Here is a 24069-nt window from a genome sequence, read left to right as displayed (position 1 = left end):
GACCCAGGGATCATGACCTGAGCCAAAGGCAGACACTTAACAGACTAAGCCACCCAGGTGTCCAATATTTCTTACTTTAAATGAGAGAATGTCATAGCAACAAAAGGAGTTAGTATCACACCTTAGATTTTTCACTGCTTAATTTGGTTACTCATTTTTTTCTTTTAAAAAATAATAAAGAGGGATGCCTGGGTAGCTCAGTGGTTGAGCGGCTGCCTTGGGCTCAGGGTATGATCCCGGGTCCAGGGATCGAGTTCTGTACCAGGCTCCCTGTGAGGAGCCTGCTTCTCCATCTATGTCTCTGCCTCTCTCTCTGTCTCTCATGAATAAATAAAATCTTAAAAATAAATAAATAAAAAATAAAAATTAATAAAGGTAAATTATTCTTAAGCATAATTTTGAGAAAATATAGATTATAATGGTTTTTGAAAATTGGTTTAATACAATAAATTACAAAATAAAGACATGCATTTGGTTTAAAGAATTCAGCATATTTTCAAGGTCAGAGCTATTTGTTTATGTACTTTATTTATTCTGTAGGATTTTATAATTTTTATATCTATATATAAAAATCAACCAGTCATTAGAATAACAGTTTATGTAGAATAAAAAATTTGCAGTAAACATTATGTTTGTGTTTTATCATCATTACACTGCAAATGTGTACATGTAATGGAGGATATACACATTTATACACACATATATACACATGACACACAAACAGGATTACTAAAAGCTAAATCAAGATTACAAATTGGGATGAGTTTAGATGTACACAAGGGAACAGAATATTTTGTTTATTTTTATTAATAATTTCCTAATAGTTTAAATTATTAAACTTGTAAATAATACAAAGATTAAAATACATAAATATATTTCTACTATTATTCATAGCAAGGTATAGCATTGGAGAGAGTGTATGGTCAGGCCACAAAGCCAGAATTAAAGAAGAGTGAATGAAAAGCTAGCCAATTAAATCTAGAACCCTGGGAGTCACAATTTGGCTTTAAAGAAACAAGGCAAAACTCCATAAATAAAGATAGATAATTAGTTGAGATTAAGATGAGGTCAGATTGAAAACATGAGATGACTAAAACCAAAAATCAAAGTGGAATCATAGAAGCCCTAGAACCAGAGGAGAACAAAAGAACAAAGATTTCTAGGAACTAATCAACTCCTCATGCTGAGAATTTTAACTAAACATTAAGTAAAATAAAAGAAAACATAGGTAGTAGGCTCCTTGACATAGGTCTTAGTGATGATTTTTTGACTCTGACACCAAAAGCAAAGGCAACAAAAAGCAAAAATAAACAACTGGAACTACATCAGACTAAAAAGCTTCTACACAGCAAAGGAAACCATCAACAAAATGAAAAGGAAACTTACTAAATGAGAAAATATTTGAAAGTCATGTATCTGATAAGGGGCTAATATCTAAAATTATTATAAAGAACTCATACAACTCAATAGAAAAAAACCACCAGACCTCCAAAAGAAAAAAAGAAAAAACCCCAACCAAACAGTCTTATTTAAAAATGGGCAAAAGAGGGGCACCTGAGTGGCTCAGTTGGTTAAGCATCTGCCTTCAGCTCAGGTCATGAATCTGGGGTCCTAAGACCGAGTCCCACATCAGGATCCCTGATCAGTGGGGAGTCTGTTTTTCTCTCTCCCTCTGCCCTTGCTCCCTGATCATTTGCTCTCTTTCTCTGCTCTCTCTCGAATAAAGAAAAATCCTTTTTAAAAATGCGCAAAAGATCTAACTAGACATTGTTCCAAAGAAGCTATATAGGTATATGAAAAAAATGTTCAACATCACTATCAGGGAAATGCAAATTAAAACCACAATGAAATGTCACCTCACACCTGTTAAAATGACTACTATCAAAACGTCAAAAGATAAGTGCTGAAGATGTGGAGAAAAGGGAACTCTTGTGCACTGTTAGTGAGAGTGTAAATTGGTGTAGCCACTATGGAAAACTATGGAGGTTCCCGGAAAAATTAAAAATAGAACTACTTCTGCCTGAAGAACACAAAAACACTAATTCAAAAAGGTATATGCACCCCTATGTTCATTTTAGCATTATTTACAATAGCTAAGATATGGAAACCATCTAAGTGTCCATTAATCAATGAATGAATAAGATGTGATATATATACAATGGACACTACTCAGTCATTAAAAAAAAAAAAGAGTAATATCTTGCCATTTGTGACATCGATGGACCTTGAAGGTACTATGCTGACTGGAATAAGTAAGAGAAAGACAAAATACTGCATGATTTCACTTACATGTGGAATCTAAAAAACAAAACAAACAAAACAAAACCTAGACTCAGTGAATCAGAGAACAGATTGATGGCTGCTGGAGGGGAGGAAGGCTGAGGGGAGCAAAATGGGTATAGGTTATCAAGAAGTACAAACTTCCAGTTAAAAAATAAATAAGTCATAGGGATGTAACATACAACATGGGGAATAAAGTCAATAATCTGGTATTAACTTTGTATGGTGACACATAGTAAATAGACTTATTGTGGTGATCATTTTGTAATGTAGACCTATGTCAAATCACTATGTTGTACACCTGAAACTAGTACAATATTGTATGTCAATTATACCTCAATTAAAGACAAGCCAAGCAATGTATCTAAAATCAATGATCCTCTAACCATTAGATTTTTGAAAGATCAGAAACATAATAATATTCTTCAAAGGTCTTCAATGGATGGGGAAACCAGATTGTAGAATATGAGGAAACTAATGAAAATAGCAATTACACATGCTATGTTTATGATGATTGGAAAAAAAAAAAAAGGAATAACAATTCACTTAATCTTTATCTCCAGTTCCAAACCTTCAATTAATTATGAACTATCTCCACTTGGATATCTCACAAACTCAATATATCAAAATGAACAAATTTTCAACCTCCTTATTGATTTCAACATTACTAATACTGTACAAGTCAATAGGATTTAAAACTTCAGCATTATCTTTTAAATTTCTTATTAAAAATACCCAATTTGCAAAAACTAGAGCAATGAACCCATATGCCCACTACTCATTTTCAACAATTAGGAAGACTTTTGCTGTATTTGATTCATCCGTACTTTTTCTTTGCTGAGCAACTTCAAAGTAGTATCTTACATATCACATATATTCTGTACACGTATTTTTAATGCTTTTTCAGTCTCATCCTCCATATGGAATCAGTCATTAAATCTTACTATACTTACCCTGAAATGCCTCATAAAAATTAATAACAAAAAAATGTTAGAATAGAATGATTTTTAAAATGTCTCTGATTTTTTCACCTGTCCCAGTGTCCACACATCTTGCAGCTTGACTTCCAATAGGAAGTAGAGTTTAGTTCCCTACCCTTAAATCTGCGCTGGCCTTACAACTTGTTTTGGGCAATGTAATGTGGCATAGATGACAATGTGCTAGTTTCAAGCCTAGGTCTTAAAAGGTCTTCTTGAATAGTTTCTTTCTCTTTGGATGCTACCTCCTCCATGAGAATAAGCTAGGATGAGATATCATAAAACAAAATGGAGTCCACCCAGATAAGGCCATTTTCTGTATCAGCCAGCACCCAGCCAACCTGCCAGTTGGGTGTGAATTCATAGGTGAGTCCAACAAAATCAGCCAAGCCAGCCCAGAAGAACAGACCATTCAGCTGATCCACAGACTTGTGAGCAAAAATGAATGTTTATTGTTGTGATGCCACTGAAGCTTTGTGTTTGTCATTAGCTATACTGTTGTGGCAATACATTACTAAAACAGAAATCAGTAACTTAGAAGTAGTGTGCACCGTAACAAAAACTTAAAATATGTGGCACTGACTTTGGGACCAAAACAATGGTAAAGGTAGAAGCAAGAAAAATGAGTAAATTATAGAGATTTAAAAAATGATAACCCATGTTACACAGTGATGAAACTTTTTTTTTTAAGATTTTATTTATTTATTCATGAGAGACAAAGAGACAGAGGCAGAGACACAGGCAGAAGCAGAGGGAGAAGCAGGCTCCATGCAGGGAGCCCGACATGGGACTCGATCCCAGGTCCCCAGGATCATGCCCTGGGCTGAAGACAGATGCCCAACTGCTGAGCCAACCAGGTGTCCCAGTGATGAAACTTTTGATAAAAACACTGTCAGCAGTAACTTACTAGTTGTTAGACAACGTATCTAAGAAACTTTGGGACTTAAGCAAGCTAATTTCCAGGGAGAATGCTAAAAATGTCAACTGGTTACTCCTTGCTAAGTATAATAAGGTTTTCCAAGAAAGAGATAAGCTAAAGAAAGAACTGGTCATTTTACAAACAGAATGTAGAGGGAATATAGCTGCACCAGGAGTTGCTAGATTAGAAAAAAAACCTTTTTCATCTTCAGTCTCCTTAAAAATTTTCAAAATAAAATGTGCCATGGACAAAGATCATATTAAAGGAGTAGCTATAAATCCCTTTCTTTAGAGCTCTAAAGAAATTAAAGCAATGTTTAAGTAGACATTCTCAGTTTGACAAAGGGTTTTCAGGAAGTTGAGGGGCATGATCCCACAGAATTCTGATCCCCAAATAGTAGTGGTTACATCTAGAGAATAGTCATGCCTCAAAGGACAATTGTGGGTCTGGGCTTCAGAGCTTGGAATGAACTCTATCAGACATACCGAAACCTCATAAAATTTTTAAAAGTAAGTTTTACTGGCTTAAGAACTGTCAGGCTAGACTCCTGGGCTGGCCTTATAACTTGCTTAACCAACAGAATGGAGTGGAAAAAAAATAAAAGTGCTAATTCAAGGGGCCCTGCATCCTCTGCTCTCTTTCTTTGACTCCTGTCTCTGTCATGAAAACAAGCCCAGCCTGTCCTGCGAGGAGTGAGAAACTATGAGGTGAAGCAGAGCACAGCTGTTTTTATTTTTTTTCAACAAGATGGCAAAATCAAGACAAACCAAAAATAAAACAAAACAAGAAAAACCTCAATAGAAAATATCTCTCACCCTACTTCTGATAAAGCTTCATTAGTACCACTCTTAGTACAGAACTTCAGAGTTACAGGCATCTCTAAATTGTCCCCTATGTTTCTGTTTCTTCTGCACAACCATCAATCTAATATATCACAATCTTCCTGTTAGTAAGTGCTTACTGTAATAATAGTGATAATTTCATTATTGCTTGGAAACCACTGATGATGGCTCTCCAAATCCCTGCTGTTTCTTCAGACATAAGGAGCCTTTCATAAACATAACCTCTCCTTTCTTTACTATCTTTCCTTCTGCAATTCTCCTAAAAAATATCCAATTTCCTAAAAATTCTTTAAAATAGCATGTTCATTCCTATTTCCAAGACCTGATTCATGTTGCTCTCTCCTCCCAAAACAGTTTTTCATTTTATCCTTTGCCTATACAAGTCTTAACCATATTTTGTCCCTATTTCTCCAAAATGCCTTTCCTAACATACTAACCCAGAAAAATGTTTTTGTTTTGATTCCTAGAGTACTTTCTATATATACTTCTTGAAGATTTGTCATTTTGCATTCCCACTTAGCTGTTTTGTACATGTATTTTCCCCATACACTACTTTTTACAAGCAAAATGAGATCTTAACATTTTCACAGAAGTCCTTTCAACACTCAGTACAAATTCATAAATGCACATTACATATATCCAGCATTATCACTAAATCCATGTGAATAATTCTCAAGCATCTACTTAAAACTAAATTTCTCTAAGAAAAGAATTACTTGAATATAGCTTGTTTTCCTGATATATGCTGGATTATAAGTATATATTAAATTTAAATGAAAATCTGTACATCTTTTCTTATGCAAAATATATCATCTTCATATTAAAATACATACCCTCTCTGAAATAAATCCACATTGTAGAACTTGTTTAGCTCCACAGAGAATTCTACCATTGCTTGAACTTCAGTCATTTTCAATTTATACTGAGAAGACAAATCTGGTAACAGCACCTTATTAAAAGTAGGGGGAAAATCATGAGAAGCACAATGACAAAAATGCCAATTTACAAAAAAACTAATATTTAAACATGTTTCAGAGTATGACAGGCAGAAAATAAAAATGAAATAAATTAGTCCGTATATCTAACACAGTCTATCCCAACTAAACAGCATCAGAATCAACTAAATATACTTACAAATGATATACTTACTAAATAACAATAATATTATAATTTAAGATACATTCCAATAGAATGCATTTTCTAAAAGAATTGGAAAGCATTCCAATAGTATGCTTTCCTTTGTGACATCTATATGATAAATAATAGAGCAAATTGCTAAAAGAAACCCTTGACTTTATCACAGATAAAATACTAAAGAAAAAAATTAAGTCACCTCATTATTCTCTTCCAACTCTATATTGCACATCCAGTCTACTCCAAAGTCAAAAAGAGAATTAGCATCCTTTAATCGTCATTTAAATGCATGACGGTTCATCCTCTTGGGGACAGTTCTTAAATTACTATTTGTTCTTAAATTTCAAAAAAAAAAAAAAAATTTTTTCCCCTCATTACAAAAGCCTAAAGTATTCATTGAAAGGAGTTTAAAAAAAATACAGACAAGCAAAAGTAAAAACATTCATGATTCTGTCCATTGACATATACTTTGGTATATATTCTTCACTTTTGTGTGCTTTTATAAAATTTCTATAAAATTGGGATCAAACTATATGCACACTTTATATTTATTTAATTTTTTGATGAGCACGTATGTCAATAAATGTAGTTTTACAACATTACTTTCAATTGTTTACTATTACAATATGAATATTATGATTTAAAGTATCTCCTATTGTTGGATATTTCAGTGATTTCTGTCTTTTCACTATTACAAAATAGTATTGTATTAATAATGCATGTTTTAAAAACACAATTCAGAGTAAGAAAGTGTTGAAAGACAATCCTCCAGAGTCTCCTGTTTCTGCATATTTTGCAAGCAGACACTGACTGCCTCTGTTCCAGACTATTTTTCAAGGATGTAGGATCAGCAAACAGAGATAGTGTCTCATACTGGAACAGAAGGCAAATTTGTTTATTTTCCCTTTAACAGAGATAATCTCCTGAGGCATAAGTCAGGCAGACTTACTTTCCATTATAAAAGATCTGGGTCTCCCTAAACTTAGGATTCCTCTCCTATAATACAACCTACTCATATGCAGGTGTTGCCTGGTACTGTAGCTACTGCTACTACTATGCATGCAAACCATCCTTTTCTTAGATCTAGGAGTCTCATGTCTTCTGTCCACATCCATGGCATTGCAGCAGGCTAACTTGTTAGCTTGCAAGTGGGATAAAATCTCAGACCCTTCACAACCTTTGAAATAATTCTTCATAGAAACTCGACAAATATTTTGATCTCATGACTTAAATGCAAAAGAGGTAAAACATATTCTTACCTCTGCTGGTTAAAGCTTCATTTTAACATTATGAAATAACCAAACTTGTACTTCCAGTTACTGATTCTTACTGAAAATATATTGTTCCCCCTATGAGAAAGAAAAAAATAACATTTCAAACAAAATAGACATAAAAAAAGTCCATTTTAAGGACTAACAATCTCAATTTATCTAAAAGATCTTTATCTTGCATAAGGCTTATCAGAAATGTTTCAGGGATTTTCCATTCAGTTTCACTGATAACAATATTAACTGTTACACCCTTGTTAAGAACTCCCTAGTATACACTTCAAAGGACAATAGTAAGATTCTTAGTTCAGTGGCTCAGAAGTAATCTTTACAAATAATCAAAATATTGTTAAGTTTATTAATTTTTAGATGTAAAACTTACTATTTTAAAATAACTCCTTATGTAGAGTAAATGATTTCTGAAATTACAAATATATAAAATGCGCATGTGTGCGTAATGTATATACACACACAAACTATTTTAAATATATTGACAAAAAAGAATGCCTAGATATACTATAGATAGTTTTGTTCACACTCCCAAATATTTATTGTCTGAATAAAAAAAAAATTCTTGCCCATGTAAAATTACCTTAGGTACTAAAAATGTTAGAATAAAGACTATATTCACTCTTCTTCATAGATTCTTTTTCTTCTCTCCATCATATATATGTAGACTTTACCACCTTCAATAACTGCTATTTCATTTTTTTTATTTATAACTGATATACATTGATATATTAGTCTCAGTATACAACATAGTGATTCACTATTTTTATACATTACAAAATGATCACTTCAATAGTTCTGGTCACCGTTTGTCACTATATAAAGTTATTACAATATTAGAACATTGTAATAACATATTGCCTATGCTGAACATTAGGTGGAGACTTATTTATCATGGAAGTTTATACTTAATTCCCTTCATCTATTTTGCCCATTCCCCCACTCCCATTCCCTCTGACCACTAGTTTGCTCTCTGTATCTACAAGTCTGTTTGTTTTATTCATTTTTTTAGATACCACATATAAGTGAAATAATGTGGTACTTGTCTTTCTCTGACGTACTTCACTTAGCAAAATACCCTCTAGGTCCATTCATGTTGCTCCAAATGGTAAGATTTCTTTCTTTTTTATTGTTAACAATATTTCATTGTATTTATACAGCACATCTCATTTATTCATTCATCTATTGATAAATACATACATAGATTCCTTCCATGTCTTGGCTATTGTAAATAATGCTGCAATCAACATAGGGATGTGTATATCTTTTGGAATTAATGTTTCTATTTTCTTTGGATAAATATCCAGAAGTGGGATTACTTGATCATATGGTATTTCTATTTTCAGTATTTTGAGGAATATCACACTGTTCTGCATAGCTGTTGCACCAATTTACATTCCGACCAATAGGGCATGAAGGTTTCCTTTTCATCACTTCTTCTCCAATACCTGCTATTTCTTGTCTTTTTGATAACTAGTCATTCTGACTGTTCTGAGGTGGTATCTCATTGTGGGTTTTTTTTTTTTCATTGTGGTTTTGATTTGCACTTCCCTGATGACTAGCCATGTTGAGTATCTCTTTATGTGTCTGTTGGCCATCTGTATTGTTCTTTGGAAAAATGTCTATTAAGCTCTTCTGTCCATTTTATAATAGGGTTAATTTGGGTTTTTTTTGCCTATCCAGTTACATGAGTTCGTATATATATTTTTTTCAACCCCTTATCAGATATGTCATTTGCAAGTATCTTCTCCCATTTGGTAGGCTTTTTATTTGGTTGATAATTTCCTTCACTGAGCAAAAGCTTTTTAGTTTGATGTAGTCCCATTTGTTCATTTTTGCTATTGTTGCCCCTACCTGAGGAGATATATCCAAAATACTATTGCTAAGCCCAATGTCAAAAAACTTATTGCCTATGTATTCATCTACAAGTTTTTTGGATATAGGTCTTACTTTTAAGTCTTTAATCCATTTTAGGTTTATTTCTGTATGTGGTATAAGAAAAATGTTTCATTATTTTGCATGTATCTGTCTAGTTTCCTCAGGACCATTTATTGAATAGATTTTCTTTTCAAAGATAGATTTATTTATTTATTTATTTACTTACTTACTTACTTATTTATGAATGATAGACATAGAGAGTGAGAGATAGAGAGAGAGGCAGAGACACAGGAGGAGGGAGAAGCAGGCTCCATGCCGGGAGCCCGACGTGGGACTTGATACCGGGACTCCAGGATCACGCCCTTGGCCAAGGGACAGGCGCTAAACTGCTGAGCCACCCAGAGATCCCGATTTTCTTTTCCCCATTGTATGTTTCTTTCTCCCTTGCCGCAGATTAACTGATCCTATAAGAAGGGTTTATTTTTGGGCTCTCTATCCTGTTTCATTGATCTATATATATATATCTGTTTTTGTGCTAGGACTATGCTGTTTTGATTACTATGGATTTGTAGTACAGTTTGAAATCAGGAAGCATCATACCTCAAGCTTTGTTGTTCTCAAGATTGCTTTGATATCTGAGGTCTTTTGTGGTTCCATACAAATTTTAAGGTTATTTTTCTATTTGTGAAAAATGCCATTGGTATTTTGACAGGGATTACACTGAATCTGTAGACTGCTTTGGGTACTACAGACATTTTAACAATATTAATTCTTCTAATCTATGAATGTGATATATCCTTCTTTGTGTCATCTTCAATTTCTTTCTTCAATGCCTTATAGTTTTCAGAGTACAGGTCTTTTAACTCTTCAGTTAAATTTATTCCTAGCAGAATAAATTTTATTCTTTTTAAAAATGTTTACTTATTTTTAAGATTTTATTTATTTGAGAGAGAGAGAGGACACAAGTGGGGAGTGAGGGGTGGGCAGAAGGAGAGGGAGAAGCAGACACCCTACTGAGCAGGGAGCCTGATGAGGGGCTTGAACCCAGGACCCTAGGATCATGACCTGAGCCAAAGGTAGATGTTTAACCAACTGAGCCACTCAGGTGCCCCTCTTTTTTTTTTTTTTTTTAAGATTTATTTATTGAGTGAGAGAGAGAGAGCATGCACAAATGAGAGGGTCAAGGGAGAAGGACAGAGAATCTCAATTAGACTCCATGCTGAGCACAGAGTCGAACTTGGAATTCCATCCCATGGCCGTGAGATCACAACCTGAGCCAAAATCAAGAGCTGGGCGCTTAACTGCACGCACCATCCCAGTGTCCCAGTATTTTTTTTTAATTATTTATTCATGAGACACACAGAGAGAGAGGGGGGGGCAGAGACACAGGCAGAGGGAGAAGCAGGCTCCATGCAGGGCCTGACGTGGGACTCGATCCCGGGTCTCCAGGATCACACCCTGGGCCGAAGGAGGCACTAAACCACTGAGCCACTTGGGCTGCCCAGTGTCCCAGTATTTAATTCTTTTTGATGCAACCATAAATGGGATTGTTTTCTTCACTTCTCTTTCTGATAGTTCATTGGTAGTGTATAAAAACACAATAGATTTCTATATATTAATTTTGTATCCTGCAACTTTATAGAATTCATTTATTAGTTTTAATATTTTTTTACTGGAGTTTAAATTTTTTTTTTTTTTTTTTTACTGGAGTCTTATAGTTTCCCACATATAGTATCATGTCATCTGCAAAGAGTGATAGTTTTATGTTTTCCTTTCCAATTTGGATGTCTTTCACTTCTTTTTCTTGCCTAATAGCTGTGGCTTATATTCCAGGACTATTGAATAAAAGTGGTGCTCTTAGGGGATAAACTTTTAGCTTCTCATCACTGAGTAAGACGTTAGCTGTGGGTTTGTCATATGTGGCCTTTATTATGTGGAGGTACATTTCTCCTATACCTAATTTATTGAAGTTTTTATCACAAAAGTATGCTGAGAGAGTGTTCCATATTTTGGGCATCCCTCCCAATTGTGGAGTCACTGTATCTGGGGTGGGATTCAGGGTGAGGCTATGCCTTTGCCTCTTATACCCATTTCCATGTGTCTCTTTTGTCTTTTGTTATAGAGGCACTGTCTATCTAGTTCTCAGTTCCTTTTCAGAGGATACTATTCCATTTAAAGATATAAATTTGTGGTGTCCATGGGAGGAGGGGAATCTAGTCTTCTTATGCTACCATCTTGAATCCTCCTAATAACTATTTTAAACCTTAATAATCACATCTAAAGACTGTACAGTAACTACAGTAACTATTTCTAAGGAGATCAAAACAATGTTACCTTTACCTAAGACATTCTCATTTCATGAATATATAACCACTTTATGATAGTTACTCCTATACATATATTCTTAGTGTTCAGGATTTAGATCATGTTCCAGTACAGATTCTTAGTCAAGTTTGGTTAGTTCTATATCTCTTAACTTACTCAGATATAAAATAGGTATGTATTCATTCAAACATTTATTGAACACTTACAATATGCTGGGAAATGCAACTGGTACAAAGTATAGCTAAACCTTGGATTCCACCTGTTTCCTTCCTCGCAGATGGAATTTCTTCATGATAGTGACCTAGTTCTGACCACATAAATTAGGACAAAACCCCAAAGAATGGTAAAATAAAAAGGAAAGATTATGGATTCCTGAATGGTTTCACAGAGCACAGATGTCCTACCTATCTAGACTTCTTGGACTTTTATATCTTATAACTCTTTGTTACAGCAACTATACCTGACCTATACTCTAGTATATCCCCCACTGCAGCCTATTTTCAAAAAAGAAGCCAGATGATCCTTTATATTGTACAATATATACATTAATTAATATTACTGTATAGTTGTACTAATAGCATGTTCTATTTTTTAAATTTTTATTATTTTTTAAGATTTTTAATTTATTTATGAGAGACACAGAGAGAGGGAGGCAGAGACACAGGGAAGGAAGGAGCAGGCTCCCCACAAGGAGCCTGATGTGGGACTTGATCCCCAGACCTAGGATCACGCCCTGAGCCAAAGGCAGATGCTCATCCACTGAGCCATCAAGGTGTCCTTAATAGTATGTTTTAATATGTTATATAATATTATTTTAAAATAATTCAAATTGTTATTTTTTTCTCAGTTCTAAACCCTCAGTGGCTTCCCACAATATTTAGTAAAATTGTCTTACGATGGCCTATATGATGACCTTATATCACCTAGATCTTTCATAATTTCTGTGACCTCATCTCCTACCAGTCTGCCCACTTGTTTCCTTACTCAAACATACCAAATATATTCCTATCCCAGGGACTTTCATTTGTTCCCCGGAACACTTTTCCCTCCCAAATATCCAAATGAATCACTTTTCACCTCCTTCTAGCCTTGACTCAGATGCTAACTTCTCAAATAGCCCTTTGCTGGCCACATTATCTAAAATAGCAACTCTCAAAAAAATTAAATAAACAAAATAAAATAGTTAAGTCTCCTTTCCTGGCACACCCTCTTTCCTCCCTTATTTTTTCCCTCAGCATTTATCTCCAACTAACAAACAAAAGATTTTAATTTTTTAGTTTTCATTATGTTTCCCCACTAATATGTAAGCTTTATAAAGACAGAAATTTGTACTACTCTGTTCATAGCTCTATCCCCACAGTCTTACATACAGTAGGCACTCAATATTTAACAAAGATTTAATAAATATAAATCTTCTTTAAATATTAACTGTTACTATTTTTCTATTTAAACCCAACCAACTTGAAGAAAGGATTTATTACACTGATATATGGAAAACAGAGATATCCGTGAATAAACTTTTACAATAAAATTCCTTTACCAGGATATGTTCTAGATCTGTAAGCAACTTCCTTCACTCTTCCTCGCCTATTCTGGTGTCCTCTATTGTTACTGTCTAATTTTCCTCAAACCCACCTCTTTTTACTGATTATCCCTAGGTAGAAACATATATGTACAGATATATACCGTGTGATGCTGATAAACCTGGCTTTCATTCCCCCTCAAAAAACAGAAAACAATTATTTTTATGTTTATGTACCGGTAGAAAAATTTCAAAGGACCAAAGGAAAGGAGAGTAGACAAAAAGAGAAAGGCAAGAAAAACCAGAGGACTCTCAGGGTCAAAGGGGATCTGTCTGATTCTCTTTTCATAAACTGCCCTTTTCCCATCACAGGGAGCAACTGCCACACAGGTACAGCCAATTCTTGCTGGCCCAGCACTGTTGAAAGCTTCTAAATTTTCAATAAGAAATGAACATTTTATTTTTCTAATGGTGAACTCTCCTAAACCTCAGATGTTGCCAACTAGTTCAAAAATAAACAAAAACAAAACCAACCAACCAACCCCGTGCAGTTCAAATCAAATTCATCTACAGGGTAAATGCGTTCAGAGTTTGTAATCACTCACACAAATGCTTATGCCATTCAGATCCTCAGGCAAAGGATCTTTTATGGAACAGAAAAATCCTTGTCTGTCCTCTCTTAAGAATGAAAGAAGGTAAAGAAAGGGCTTTTTTCCTTTCACCCAGAGGACTCCACTTCAAGGAAACTCTCTGCTCCATGAGAAGCTATGAGTTTCATGGCCCTTTTGCAGTCAGCTTCCTGGCTTAGAATCTGTCACTTTAATCTGAGCATTTGAAGCTATGGGAAAGAGTTGACTTACCTGCAACTAAATTGTTCTTTCTGTTTTTCTGGACCTGACAAGGTAGCCTAAATGAAATAATTTGAGTAGTGTTCCTTCTTGGGCCATTTCCTAAGTCTCTAAGAGAGAATTTAGCTGAGTAAACTACAAACTCCAATCCAAAGAAGCCAAAGGGTAACTTCAAACAGAAACTGATTCTGATATTAAATGGAAAATGTATACTGAAAGACTCTTACACTGACTGGGAGAACAATCTGACAATTATCAAAGAAACAAAGTTAATCTATTATTCTGAAAGATGTCCTTGGCCCTCTAGAGGGACTCTAACACAGTGGCCAATAGACAGAGTGGCTACTGAACAATTAATATGATAGTGTGACTGAGGAACTGATTTTTAAATCCAAACACTAGCGCAGTATAAAATATTTTTTCATTGAATGTAACTCTATTGTTTGGTAGGGCTATATCTTACTTTAACTGTTAAAAATGTAGTGCACTAGTTGAGATATGCTCTAAGCATAAAGCACACATTAGCTTTCAAAGACAGTATAGAACAAGAACATAAATATCTCATTAAAATGTTTTTTTATGCTGATCACATCTTGAAATAATATTTTAGATATGTTGGGTTAAATAAAATATATTATAAAAATTAATTTTACCATTTATTTTTACTTTGTAAAATGTAGCAACTAGAAAGTTTTAAATTACACATACATATGTCTATGAATATGTATGTTAGTTTAGGAATACCAAGCCATCTCTTTAACTGCTGGAATGTATAGTAACTATCCCAGAAATAGCACCAAGTGCATAAAAACTATGCATAGTTTTTAAGGCTATAGCGATGTTCACTCCAATAAGATCAGTTGAGAGACCTCCAATATTCACAAAGAGGAGTCTAGGCATGGATATCTGGAAAAATGTGGGCGATGCTCCTACATTATCTACACTAATCCTAAAACAACAGCTAACCACACTAACCCTTTTGAACTCAGTCTGAATTCATGAGTATTACCAGAAATCTAAAAGGATGTAGAAACATCTGAAAGTAAGAGGCACAGCTTAGAAGTTCCTCAAGATGAGCTGGAGACCACAGGAGATGATCAGATCCTCTCACAGAAATAAAAAAACTAACAGCCTTGACTCAGATGGTGGACTCAAAATATGTGTCCTGAAGACAGGAAAGGAGTTGAGTGAATAAGAACTTTAAGACGCTCCATTTGCCAACCTAAGAAATAAAGGGATCACTTCTACCAATTATGGAGCCAATGGCTCCAGCTTCTAAATTCTATTCCAAAGTTAGCAGCCATGACACAAATGGGTTCAGAGCTTATAATACTGACAGTCTGAATAATGATGCCTAATCAGAAAATACTGTAGATGCCACATAAGGCAGAAATCACCAATGGGCCAATTTACCCTTAAAAATCCCTTAGAAAGGCTCCAAAGTGGCAATCAATATACCATTTCTCAATGAATAAAACACATTCACTTGGTCTTCCAGCTTTAGGAAAAAATTCACTGTTTCTTCAGCTAAACACTAAATAACATAGTAAACTTGCATTTAGGGGCCATATTGTACAAAAAATACACACATCTTTAAATGTTCATATTTCAATGTTGAGAAACTCAAATTATGGCAGACATATAGGAACTGATGCCAAATGAAGGAACATCACATTCAAGCCCAACTAGATAAGGAGTTGACACTATGGCAGACACATGGGGATGGAGACTGACATTTGGGATCTAGGATCAATGGAGGGAAGAGTGCCTTGTAAGTACAGTTAAATTCAAGTATGTTAAATAGGAATATGTTGGGAACAAAGAAGGAGGTTAACTCAACCCATTTAATACTAGCTAGTCAGTTTTGGGTCCATTTTCTTGAGCCTTCTAATGAGTAAGCAGGAAACTCAAAATAGGGGCACCCCGAGAAGGCTTCAAAATGCTGCTCTTATAACCTTGTGAATAAAATACTCTTAATACTCAAGTTGTATAGCAAACCGAGAAGAGTAGAAGATAGGTCTCTTGGGAGAGGAGGGTGCTCAGCTGCCACCTTTTCTAAGTCTCACTCAGGGCATAGCTGAACTCCAATCCACACAGATGGGGCCCTTAAAGTCTTAGAGCTAATCCTGACCAAGTCAGGCCATACCAGTAAACTGAGAACAATCAACCAGTGATATCTGGGTTAGTTTTATATCTCTAACCCTGCTAATCTGGTATAATTCTGGCCATCTAGGTTGCTTAAGTCTGCACTGGGTGATTCAATCTAAATATCTGAGCTATGTTTTTATATCTTGATTTACATTCATTTTCCTTCTTATCTGGCTGAGGCCCTGACACCCTACCCTGCCCATCTTTGTAAGCTCCTTCTTGTAGGGGCCAAACATGCTAAGTCACTGTATTATAACCTGCTCTAAAATGGCCAAGCCACCTGTTACTTGCCTAACTCTGAAGATCACGCTATTCAGATAGCTTTTAACTTTCTCTTTGCCTTCACAATTATTCACATGCACAATACTTTGATCTGTGACATCTCTCATTTTAAAAACTGATTCACAGTTAAGATGAGCTTATCAGAATAATTACAGTAGAAAGGACATGTAAATTAAGGAAGAACACTGGTCTAGAAACTTTTGCTGCCACAACTTATTCATCAAAATGAATTCCTGAGAGCCCACCATATACTATACTGCCCAAATTATAAAAATATTTAAGAAGAGAATAGAATACTAAATTCTTCTTTTAGGGAGGGGGGAGGAGACTTTCAAAAGGGAAGATAATAAGAACAACTTGATAGGCAAACAGTATTTTAAAAAACTGTATGTTTCTCTATTGATATCAAATATAGATCAAATAGCAATATCAAATTGAAATCAAATATAAACATTCAGAACTTTCCGGAGTACCTACTATTACACCAGTAGTTTTAACTATGTTATTTTATTTAATTCTCACAAAAATCTGAAAGAGCTATCATTACTCCATTTTACATGTGAGGAAACTAAAGAACAAAATGTTTACATAACTTACCCAAGACCACAGTTAGGAAAAAATGGAAAAAGGACAAAACTCTCAAATGTGCCAAACTACACAGCCTAAATTTAAACTTGCATAATTGTAAAGTCTACACCTGAATTGTTACTGGAAATAGATTGAATGATCAAGTCATGAGATAAAAAAAAGCCCCTACTAAAAGAAAAACTGAAACCAGAATGCAGCATTAATAAAAAAAGATTACCCTTGATAGATGAACCACATTTAATTTTCCATGCAATTAGCATTATTCTCCACTTATGAAATCTTCAAATTTCTCACATTCCACACCCACAAACAAAATCTGAAGTTTTAAAGGCATTGTTCTCTTCTAATTTCTTCAAAATTTGGTTTTGAACAGTTGTCTAATAAAATAAATATATTATCTAATAAATATACTATCTTAGAATTGGCACTTAGGTTAAAAAGTTAAGCATTCTCAAAACAAAACATTGTTCACTTTGGATAACTGTGTTAATATTATAGAAAATCCATAGTAAATATATTTTTTTAAACATAGAAGGAATGTTGGTAACTTCTGAGATTATTCCCAAGGTTGACTTACTATATGAGAACAAAGTAGAAAGACAGAGAAAGAACTTTTATTGCTCATTATGGAACACTTAATGAAAGCTACATCTCACATCATATCAATAATGGGAAATAAGATTTAATTTATTAAAACTAGCTCATATAAACTTTTCAGGGACACATCCAGGCCATAAAACAAACCTGCTCGTAACATAATACAGAATGCCTTTGAATATATCATGCTATTATATACTTCAAAAAACCAGTCAGTTAAGTGTCCAACCCTTGGTTTCAGTTAAATGTCCAACACTTGGTTTCAATTCAGGTCATGGTCTCAGGGTTGTGAGACTGAGCCCCGCATCAGGCTCTGTGCTGAGCACAGAGTCTGCTTAAGACTCTCTTTCCCTGTGCTCCTCCCCGCTACATACTCTTTCTCCCTCTAAAACAAACATTTTAAAAAAACACAAAAAAACCCCAAGACAATAAGGGCCCAAATGACCAAAAATTTAGTTACTTTTTAAAATTTTTTTTAAGATTTATTTATTTATTTATGATAGACACACAGAGAGAAAGAGAGAGAGGCAGAGACACAGGAGGAGGGAGAAGCAGGCTCCATGCCAGGAGCCCGACGTGGAACTCGATCCCATGACTCCAGGATCATGCCCTGGGCCATAGGCAGGCGCTAAACCGCTTGGCCACCCAGGGATCCCCAATTACTTCTTTTAATAGGAAGAGAAATTCAGAAAGAACCACAGAGATCTACTACCTAGTTCAGGGATCTGCCCCCAGCATCCCCTAAACTATTTCATATTACTGGTTATCTCAACAAAGCTCAAAACTAGAACAAAGAGGATTACAATACTCTCTCTGAAAAATGTTCTAAGAAACAAACAATGCTTTCTTAAAAGTCTATGCTTTCTTGCTTTCTTCAGTCAACTGGTAACTTTGACATCAAAGAGATCTGGATTCTAATCCAGAGTCATGAAATCTTACTTTTCCTAAATAGAAATAATATTTGTAACTCCTGGATCAAAAGTTAAAGCTTATATATATATTTTTTTTAATTTTCTTTTTTTTAAATTTTTATTTATTTATGATAGTCAGAGAGAGAGAGAGAGAGAGAGAGAGAGAGAGAGAGAGGCGCAGAGACACAGGCAGAGGGAGAAGCAGGCTCCATGCACCGGGAGCCCGATGTGGGACTCGATCCTGGGTCTCCAGGATCGCGCCCAGGGCCAAAGGCAGGCGCCAAACCGCTGCGCCACCCAGGGATCCCAAAAGTTAAAGTTTGTAAAGATAATATATACAAATATACACAAAGCATTAGGTATGGGACTTGGTGCACAGTGCTCAATAAATAGCTGATAGTATTATTTTATTTTAACTCAATTTTTTCTTTTCTTTTTTTTATGTATGACGTTTTTATTTTAATTATGGTACAGTTAACATAAGGTATTATACCAATTTCAGGTGCACAATACAGAGATTCAACAATTCCTTACATCTCAATATTTTATCTCAATTTTTAACTATGATTTCATTTAGAGAAATGTCTATTCAAAATAATGTAACTCAACTAAATAGATTTTTATTATCAGTTTCAATTGTATGTTTTAAATTTTTTTTTAATTTTTATTTATTTATGATAGTCACACACAGAGAGAGAGAGAGAGGCAGAGACACAGGCAGAGGGAGAAGCAGGTTCCATGCACCGGAAGCCCGACGTGGGATTCGATCCCGGGTCTCCAGGATCGCGCCCTGGGCCAAAGGCAGGCGCTAAACCGCTGCGCCACCCAGGGATCCCCCAATTGTATGTTTTAAAAATACTGTCATTTATAGGACATCAGACCTTAAAGGGAAATGAGCTGACTTCCAATTAAGATCATCTTAGATCTTAGGTGTTGAGAAAAACTAGGAAAAAAGGAGACTGTGAATATTTCAAATCTCTATTTAAAATTTTCTATTGATTTCACTCCTTAGAGACATTTCTTTGGTTCCCCCTGCCTAGAGGTCTAATCCAGAATTCTTCTATAAAAATGGGGCCCTTGGCAAGCATTTTATTATATAATTATTATACTCTGACATAAAAGTTATTCATTTTACAGAACAAGACTGGTGACAGCCTACATTCTAATCTTATCTTACCTGAGGAAAAGAACTAATTTTCAGTAAGCCTGAGGAAGAATGAGAATGGTTTTTAAAACTGGGGTCCTTAATTCCAAAAGGCAAAAGTGATGGTAACGGGGAATATAAGCTTCCAATGTCTGAAACAGTGACTGTCAATAAGACCTGATCTTGCTGTTTAGACTATTACAGTTAGCAGTATTTCCAACTGAAGACCATGACTTACTGGCAACTTGAGACATCAAAGAGCAGATGTCAGAGATACCACTGATCTAAAAACAATCATGAATGAAGCAGCTGCATCCTATAAGACAACTTCAAGGGGATTTCAATGAAGGAATACTTCTACGTCTGATTATATTAAGAACTGCAGCAAAAGGTCATTTCATAGAACTTAACAGAAATGTTCCATAATATTATCAGTTACAGACTTCTAAATTAACAATATAATTTAGAAATACTTGCTTTATTATGGATGGTCTAAAGAGACCTAATCCCATAAAAAGAATATATTATAATTTACTCAGAATGTTGTTTTGGTTGAGAGTTCATAAAGATTGTTTCATCAAAATAAGAAGTTATTCAAGTAGGAGAGATCTGATATAATCTGGTATAATATGCCTGATACCTCTAGATTCCTGTCAAGAAAAAAGAGGCAAATTTTTATTAAATTTAGCACATTATTGATAACCGAGTATGTACTTGTTAAAAGGGTGAAACCCACTGTGGAGTTGTTTTACGTTATTTCTTCTGAAAAATCTAGACCTGCCTAACAACTTGCGCTTTGTAACCTTTCTAAAACATTATTGGGTTCATTAAGTTTTGTTTTGTCTTTTTGGTATCACGATTCTGCTTCTTATTCATTTCTAAACTTTCTTCCTGACAAACTCAGGGAAAAGAAATCTATATGCTCCCATCTTCATCCGTTCACTTAAACACACACATACGTATCACAAAACTCACTTTTAAGCAGTTTTTCCTCAATACATAAAATCAAAGCAAAGGAAATTCTTGCCCTTTCTAATCCCTAAACAATGCCCACTGTCAAGGGCCTATATCCATAATAAACAAAGCTAAAAATATAAGACAACAGAAAATTATGGCAGTAGCCAAAGATAAATGAATAACTCTTACATCTCCTTTCAGTATCAAATCCTGAAAAAAGGGCATTTTAATTCTTTAAAATGAATGCTACAGCATCTGTTTCACTGTGTATGAATATTAATATAAGCTAGTATACAGTTCACCAGCATTCTACTAGATTTTTCACAGAAGTCTAAAATTAAATTAAAAAAATCTAAATTCCAGTTTGATCTGGGATTTAACTGATACTTTTACACAGTCTAAAAGAGATAGAAATATGTAACAATTTTTGTCTGTGGTGTCCCTACTCATGTTTAAATAAGGCTTACTTTGCTACTGAAAGATCACTGAGTGGCCACCTTTTTTACCCGCTTATTACAGGTAGAGACAACTAGCTATAGAGGTTAAGTGGCTTCTACAAATTAATGTTATGAGTCATCATAAGAGTTTAGATCTTCTGACATCAAGCTCTGTGCCTACTGTCTACCACAAATTATTATTTTAATTCTTAAAGTACACAATTAACACAGTAAAAAAAAAAATACTAACAAGAATTTATAGGCCTTTACTTTTTTTAATGAATTGTTACCTAAAAATAAAAAGACTTGCCTTTGAGAGGTGGGAAAGCTTCATTGTTAAGCAGCAGTTATATGTATTTGCATAGGAAAAATCATTTTTAAAAAATCTTAAAAGTTGAAGAGTTCATCACTTCTTACCACACACAGTAATTGGCTAGTTCTTCCAAAGGAGGTATAGCTTTGAGACACTGGATACTAAACTGTATTTCCCTCCACTTTTATCTCTAATATCAGTCTGGATAAGAAACTACACTTTTTTGCCTTGGTATTTCCCTTCTGTACAACATAAACAGAAAAATTTAATTCCTACCTGACATAGACAATGTAAGGAAGAATTTACTGTTTGTGGACTGCTTTGAGATTCCAGAATGAAATACATAATCCAGATGATCTTCAACCCTAGAATAAAGGCAAACTTCACTGAAAGTATCTGCTTCAGCAGACGCCTTCAAAATAAAATACTTTTCCATTATTCATATCAAGAGGTTTTACATAAATGAATGGAGGGGGCAACACTAGTTAGAAAGTTCTTCTGCCCAATTTAAAAATTTAATACTTCTGTTCTCACATATATTTCATTCAGTAGGCACACTAAATCTATTCTTAAATAAATAAAAATTACATGCACTTATTAAAGAGAGCAGAGACCCTCAAGAAAATGACGCAATCATTTGCAATTGTAATTATGTAAAACATCAAATTAATAACGAATTTCATAAAATAAAATGTATTAAATTTCATTTAAGGTTAGCTCTTGGACAACTGTATTTGCTGAAGGGCAAAAAAAATTCCAAATTTTAACCTTATGTTTGTAGATCAGCCTTTAATAAGTCTTAACCCTTTATACTTTCATCAAGTCTATACTCGACTTGCTTATTCTGATGTGTAAGGTAAATATAATTCCGAAAAAATTAAAGGTTCAATCAAGTAAATGTAAGAGGTTTATTGCTACTGTCATTCTTTTGACAACACTTCCCCGTCAGGGAATAAAAAAGATGAAGAGATTTTATCAAATTGGATGATGCACTAAGAAGACTGAGTATGGATACCTAGCTTAGGTAGCAGAAAGCAGATGAGACAGAACTCAGAGATTCAATAAAAAGTTAAGCGGCTTCAAGACGCTCCATCTACACACACACACACACACACACACACACATCTTCAAAACCCCCCAAAAAAACAGTTTTAGAGACGGAGAGGAGAAAGAGAGCCCAAGAGTACATACGGGAAATAGGATCACAATGGAAAAGGACGGGAGGCCGGGAGCCATCAGACGGAAAACGATGAAACGGTACCAAAAGACAGTTGGAGAGTTAGGGAGTGAGGGCCTGCGAAGGCGGGGGGGGGGGGGGGCACGGGACGGACTCCAGCGGGCAACGAGGTTAAAGCCAACACCGCCTCAGAAACTCACAAAAGAGAACCCAGCGCTGAAAGGGGGGCGGAAGGCAGCCAAGTCAGAAATTGTAGAGGGTCCGTGAGGGTAAGGAGAGTCGGGAAGAAGAGCCAAACCGGGGATGCACGGAGATGGAAGAAATTACGGGGAGCCAAGGGATACGCCGCCTCAACCGGGAGGCGAGCGGAGCCAAAGGGCACGTGGGAGGAGGGGATGAAGGCGCAGAACCGCGGAGGGGGGGGAGGCAGGACGGAGCGGCCAGGATGGAGCGCACCGCGAAGGGCAGGCGACGGCTGGGGACAGCAGGACGGAGGTCCAGGGGGCACCGGCCGGGGCACGCGCCGCACGGGCCAGAGCAGCGGGCAGCACCCGGCGAGCGGGGCGCCGTGGCTCGCCGCCACCCGGAGGGCGCTCTGCACGGCCGTCCCCACCGACCTTCAGCGGGCCCGGGGCCGGGCTCCGACCGAGAGCGGGCGAGCGGGGGCAGGAGAAGGAGGCCGCTTCCTGCCGGGCCCGTGGGAAAGAGGGAGGGGTCTCGGGTGTAGGGAGCCCAGGGAGACGGAGAAGACCCTGAGCGGCTTACCTTTCGCCCGGCTCGGCCTCCTCCACCGCCTGTCGGGCCGAGGAGCTCGCTGTCCTGCTGGAATAAGACGGCCCTACCCGGGTCAGCACCATCCCGCCCCGGGCCCCCTCACATCGCCATCGCAGCAACCGCAACCACCGCAGCGGAGGAGCCGGTTCGTCACCGCGGCTCGGCTACTGGCCCGAAACGGCCAGCGAGCATGCGCAGTCGCCCCAGTCCCAAGGGAACCCCGGCCAGCCGGCGCTACCTGCGATCAACAGGTCTCCGGCCCCGCGGCCCCGCCCCCGGCCTTCTCTCGCCTCCCCACTCCTCCCTGGCCCCGCCCCTCTCCAAGGCTAAGCCCCGCCCCTTCCAAACACCGCGCCCCACCCCTCCCCCTCGTTCCAAGCCTCTCCGCCGCCGCTCAGGCTCCAGCGCCTACTGAGATTTCGAGAGATTTGTCCGCTCTCTTCGCCTCACGCTCCCAAATTCTCGCGAGAACGGGAGTTTTGCGTCAATAAAGTGCGCTGGTCTCGCTGGAAGGGTCGCGCTAGGAGTTTAAAGAAACAAGCGAAGGGGCTGGCTGTGTTTTACGAAGAGGAGGGTACTGGAGGAGAGTAAAAGGGAGTTCTAAGACTTAAGCTCTGTTTCTCACGTCGTTCTTTATTCTTCTGTCTTGACCTCTTGGCTGCGGTCCTGGGTAAAGAGCCCAGTCCCGGCGCTGGTTACCTTGCGCGGTAGAAAAGGAAGCTGCGGGAGTTCCGCGCTG

At 36.5% G+C, this 24069-nt stretch overlaps 1 protein-coding gene across 13 annotated transcripts in view; it reads right to left on the bottom strand.

Annotated features, from left to right (window-relative positions):
- FAM135A (family with sequence similarity 135 member A) overlaps positions 1–23552 on the bottom strand; it is a 133248-nt gene extending 109696 nt beyond the window's left edge. For 2 of the 13 annotated variants that reach the window (XM_055329695.1, XM_055329699.1), the window contains exons 1-4: positions 23322–23551; positions 21656–21744; positions 7412–7501; positions 5852–5967 (exon numbers count right to left, since the gene is read on the bottom strand). In XM_055329695.1, the coding sequence (XP_055185670.1) occupies positions 5852–5928 (77 nt within the window). In that variant the 5' untranslated portion in view covers positions 5929–5967; positions 7412–7501; positions 21656–21744; positions 23322–23551. Of the gene's footprint in view, positions 1–5851; positions 5968–7411; positions 7502–21655; positions 21745–23321 lie in introns of all 13 variants that reach the window. The other 11 variants (XM_055329703.1, XM_055329698.1, XM_055329709.1 and 8 more) reach the window with 9 other exon arrangements.
- Positions 23553–24069: the final 517 nt, after the last annotated feature.

The sequence above is a fragment of the Nyctereutes procyonoides genome, unplaced genomic scaffold (assembly GCF_905146905.1).
Source record: "Nyctereutes procyonoides isolate TBG_1078 unplaced genomic scaffold, NYPRO_anot_genome, whole genome shotgun sequence".
In the NCBI taxonomy this organism is placed as follows: Eukaryota; Metazoa; Chordata; class Mammalia; order Carnivora; family Canidae; genus Nyctereutes; species Nyctereutes procyonoides.
Note: the sequence above shows the minus strand (reverse complement) of the source record. Positions and strands in the feature narration are given on the sequence as shown.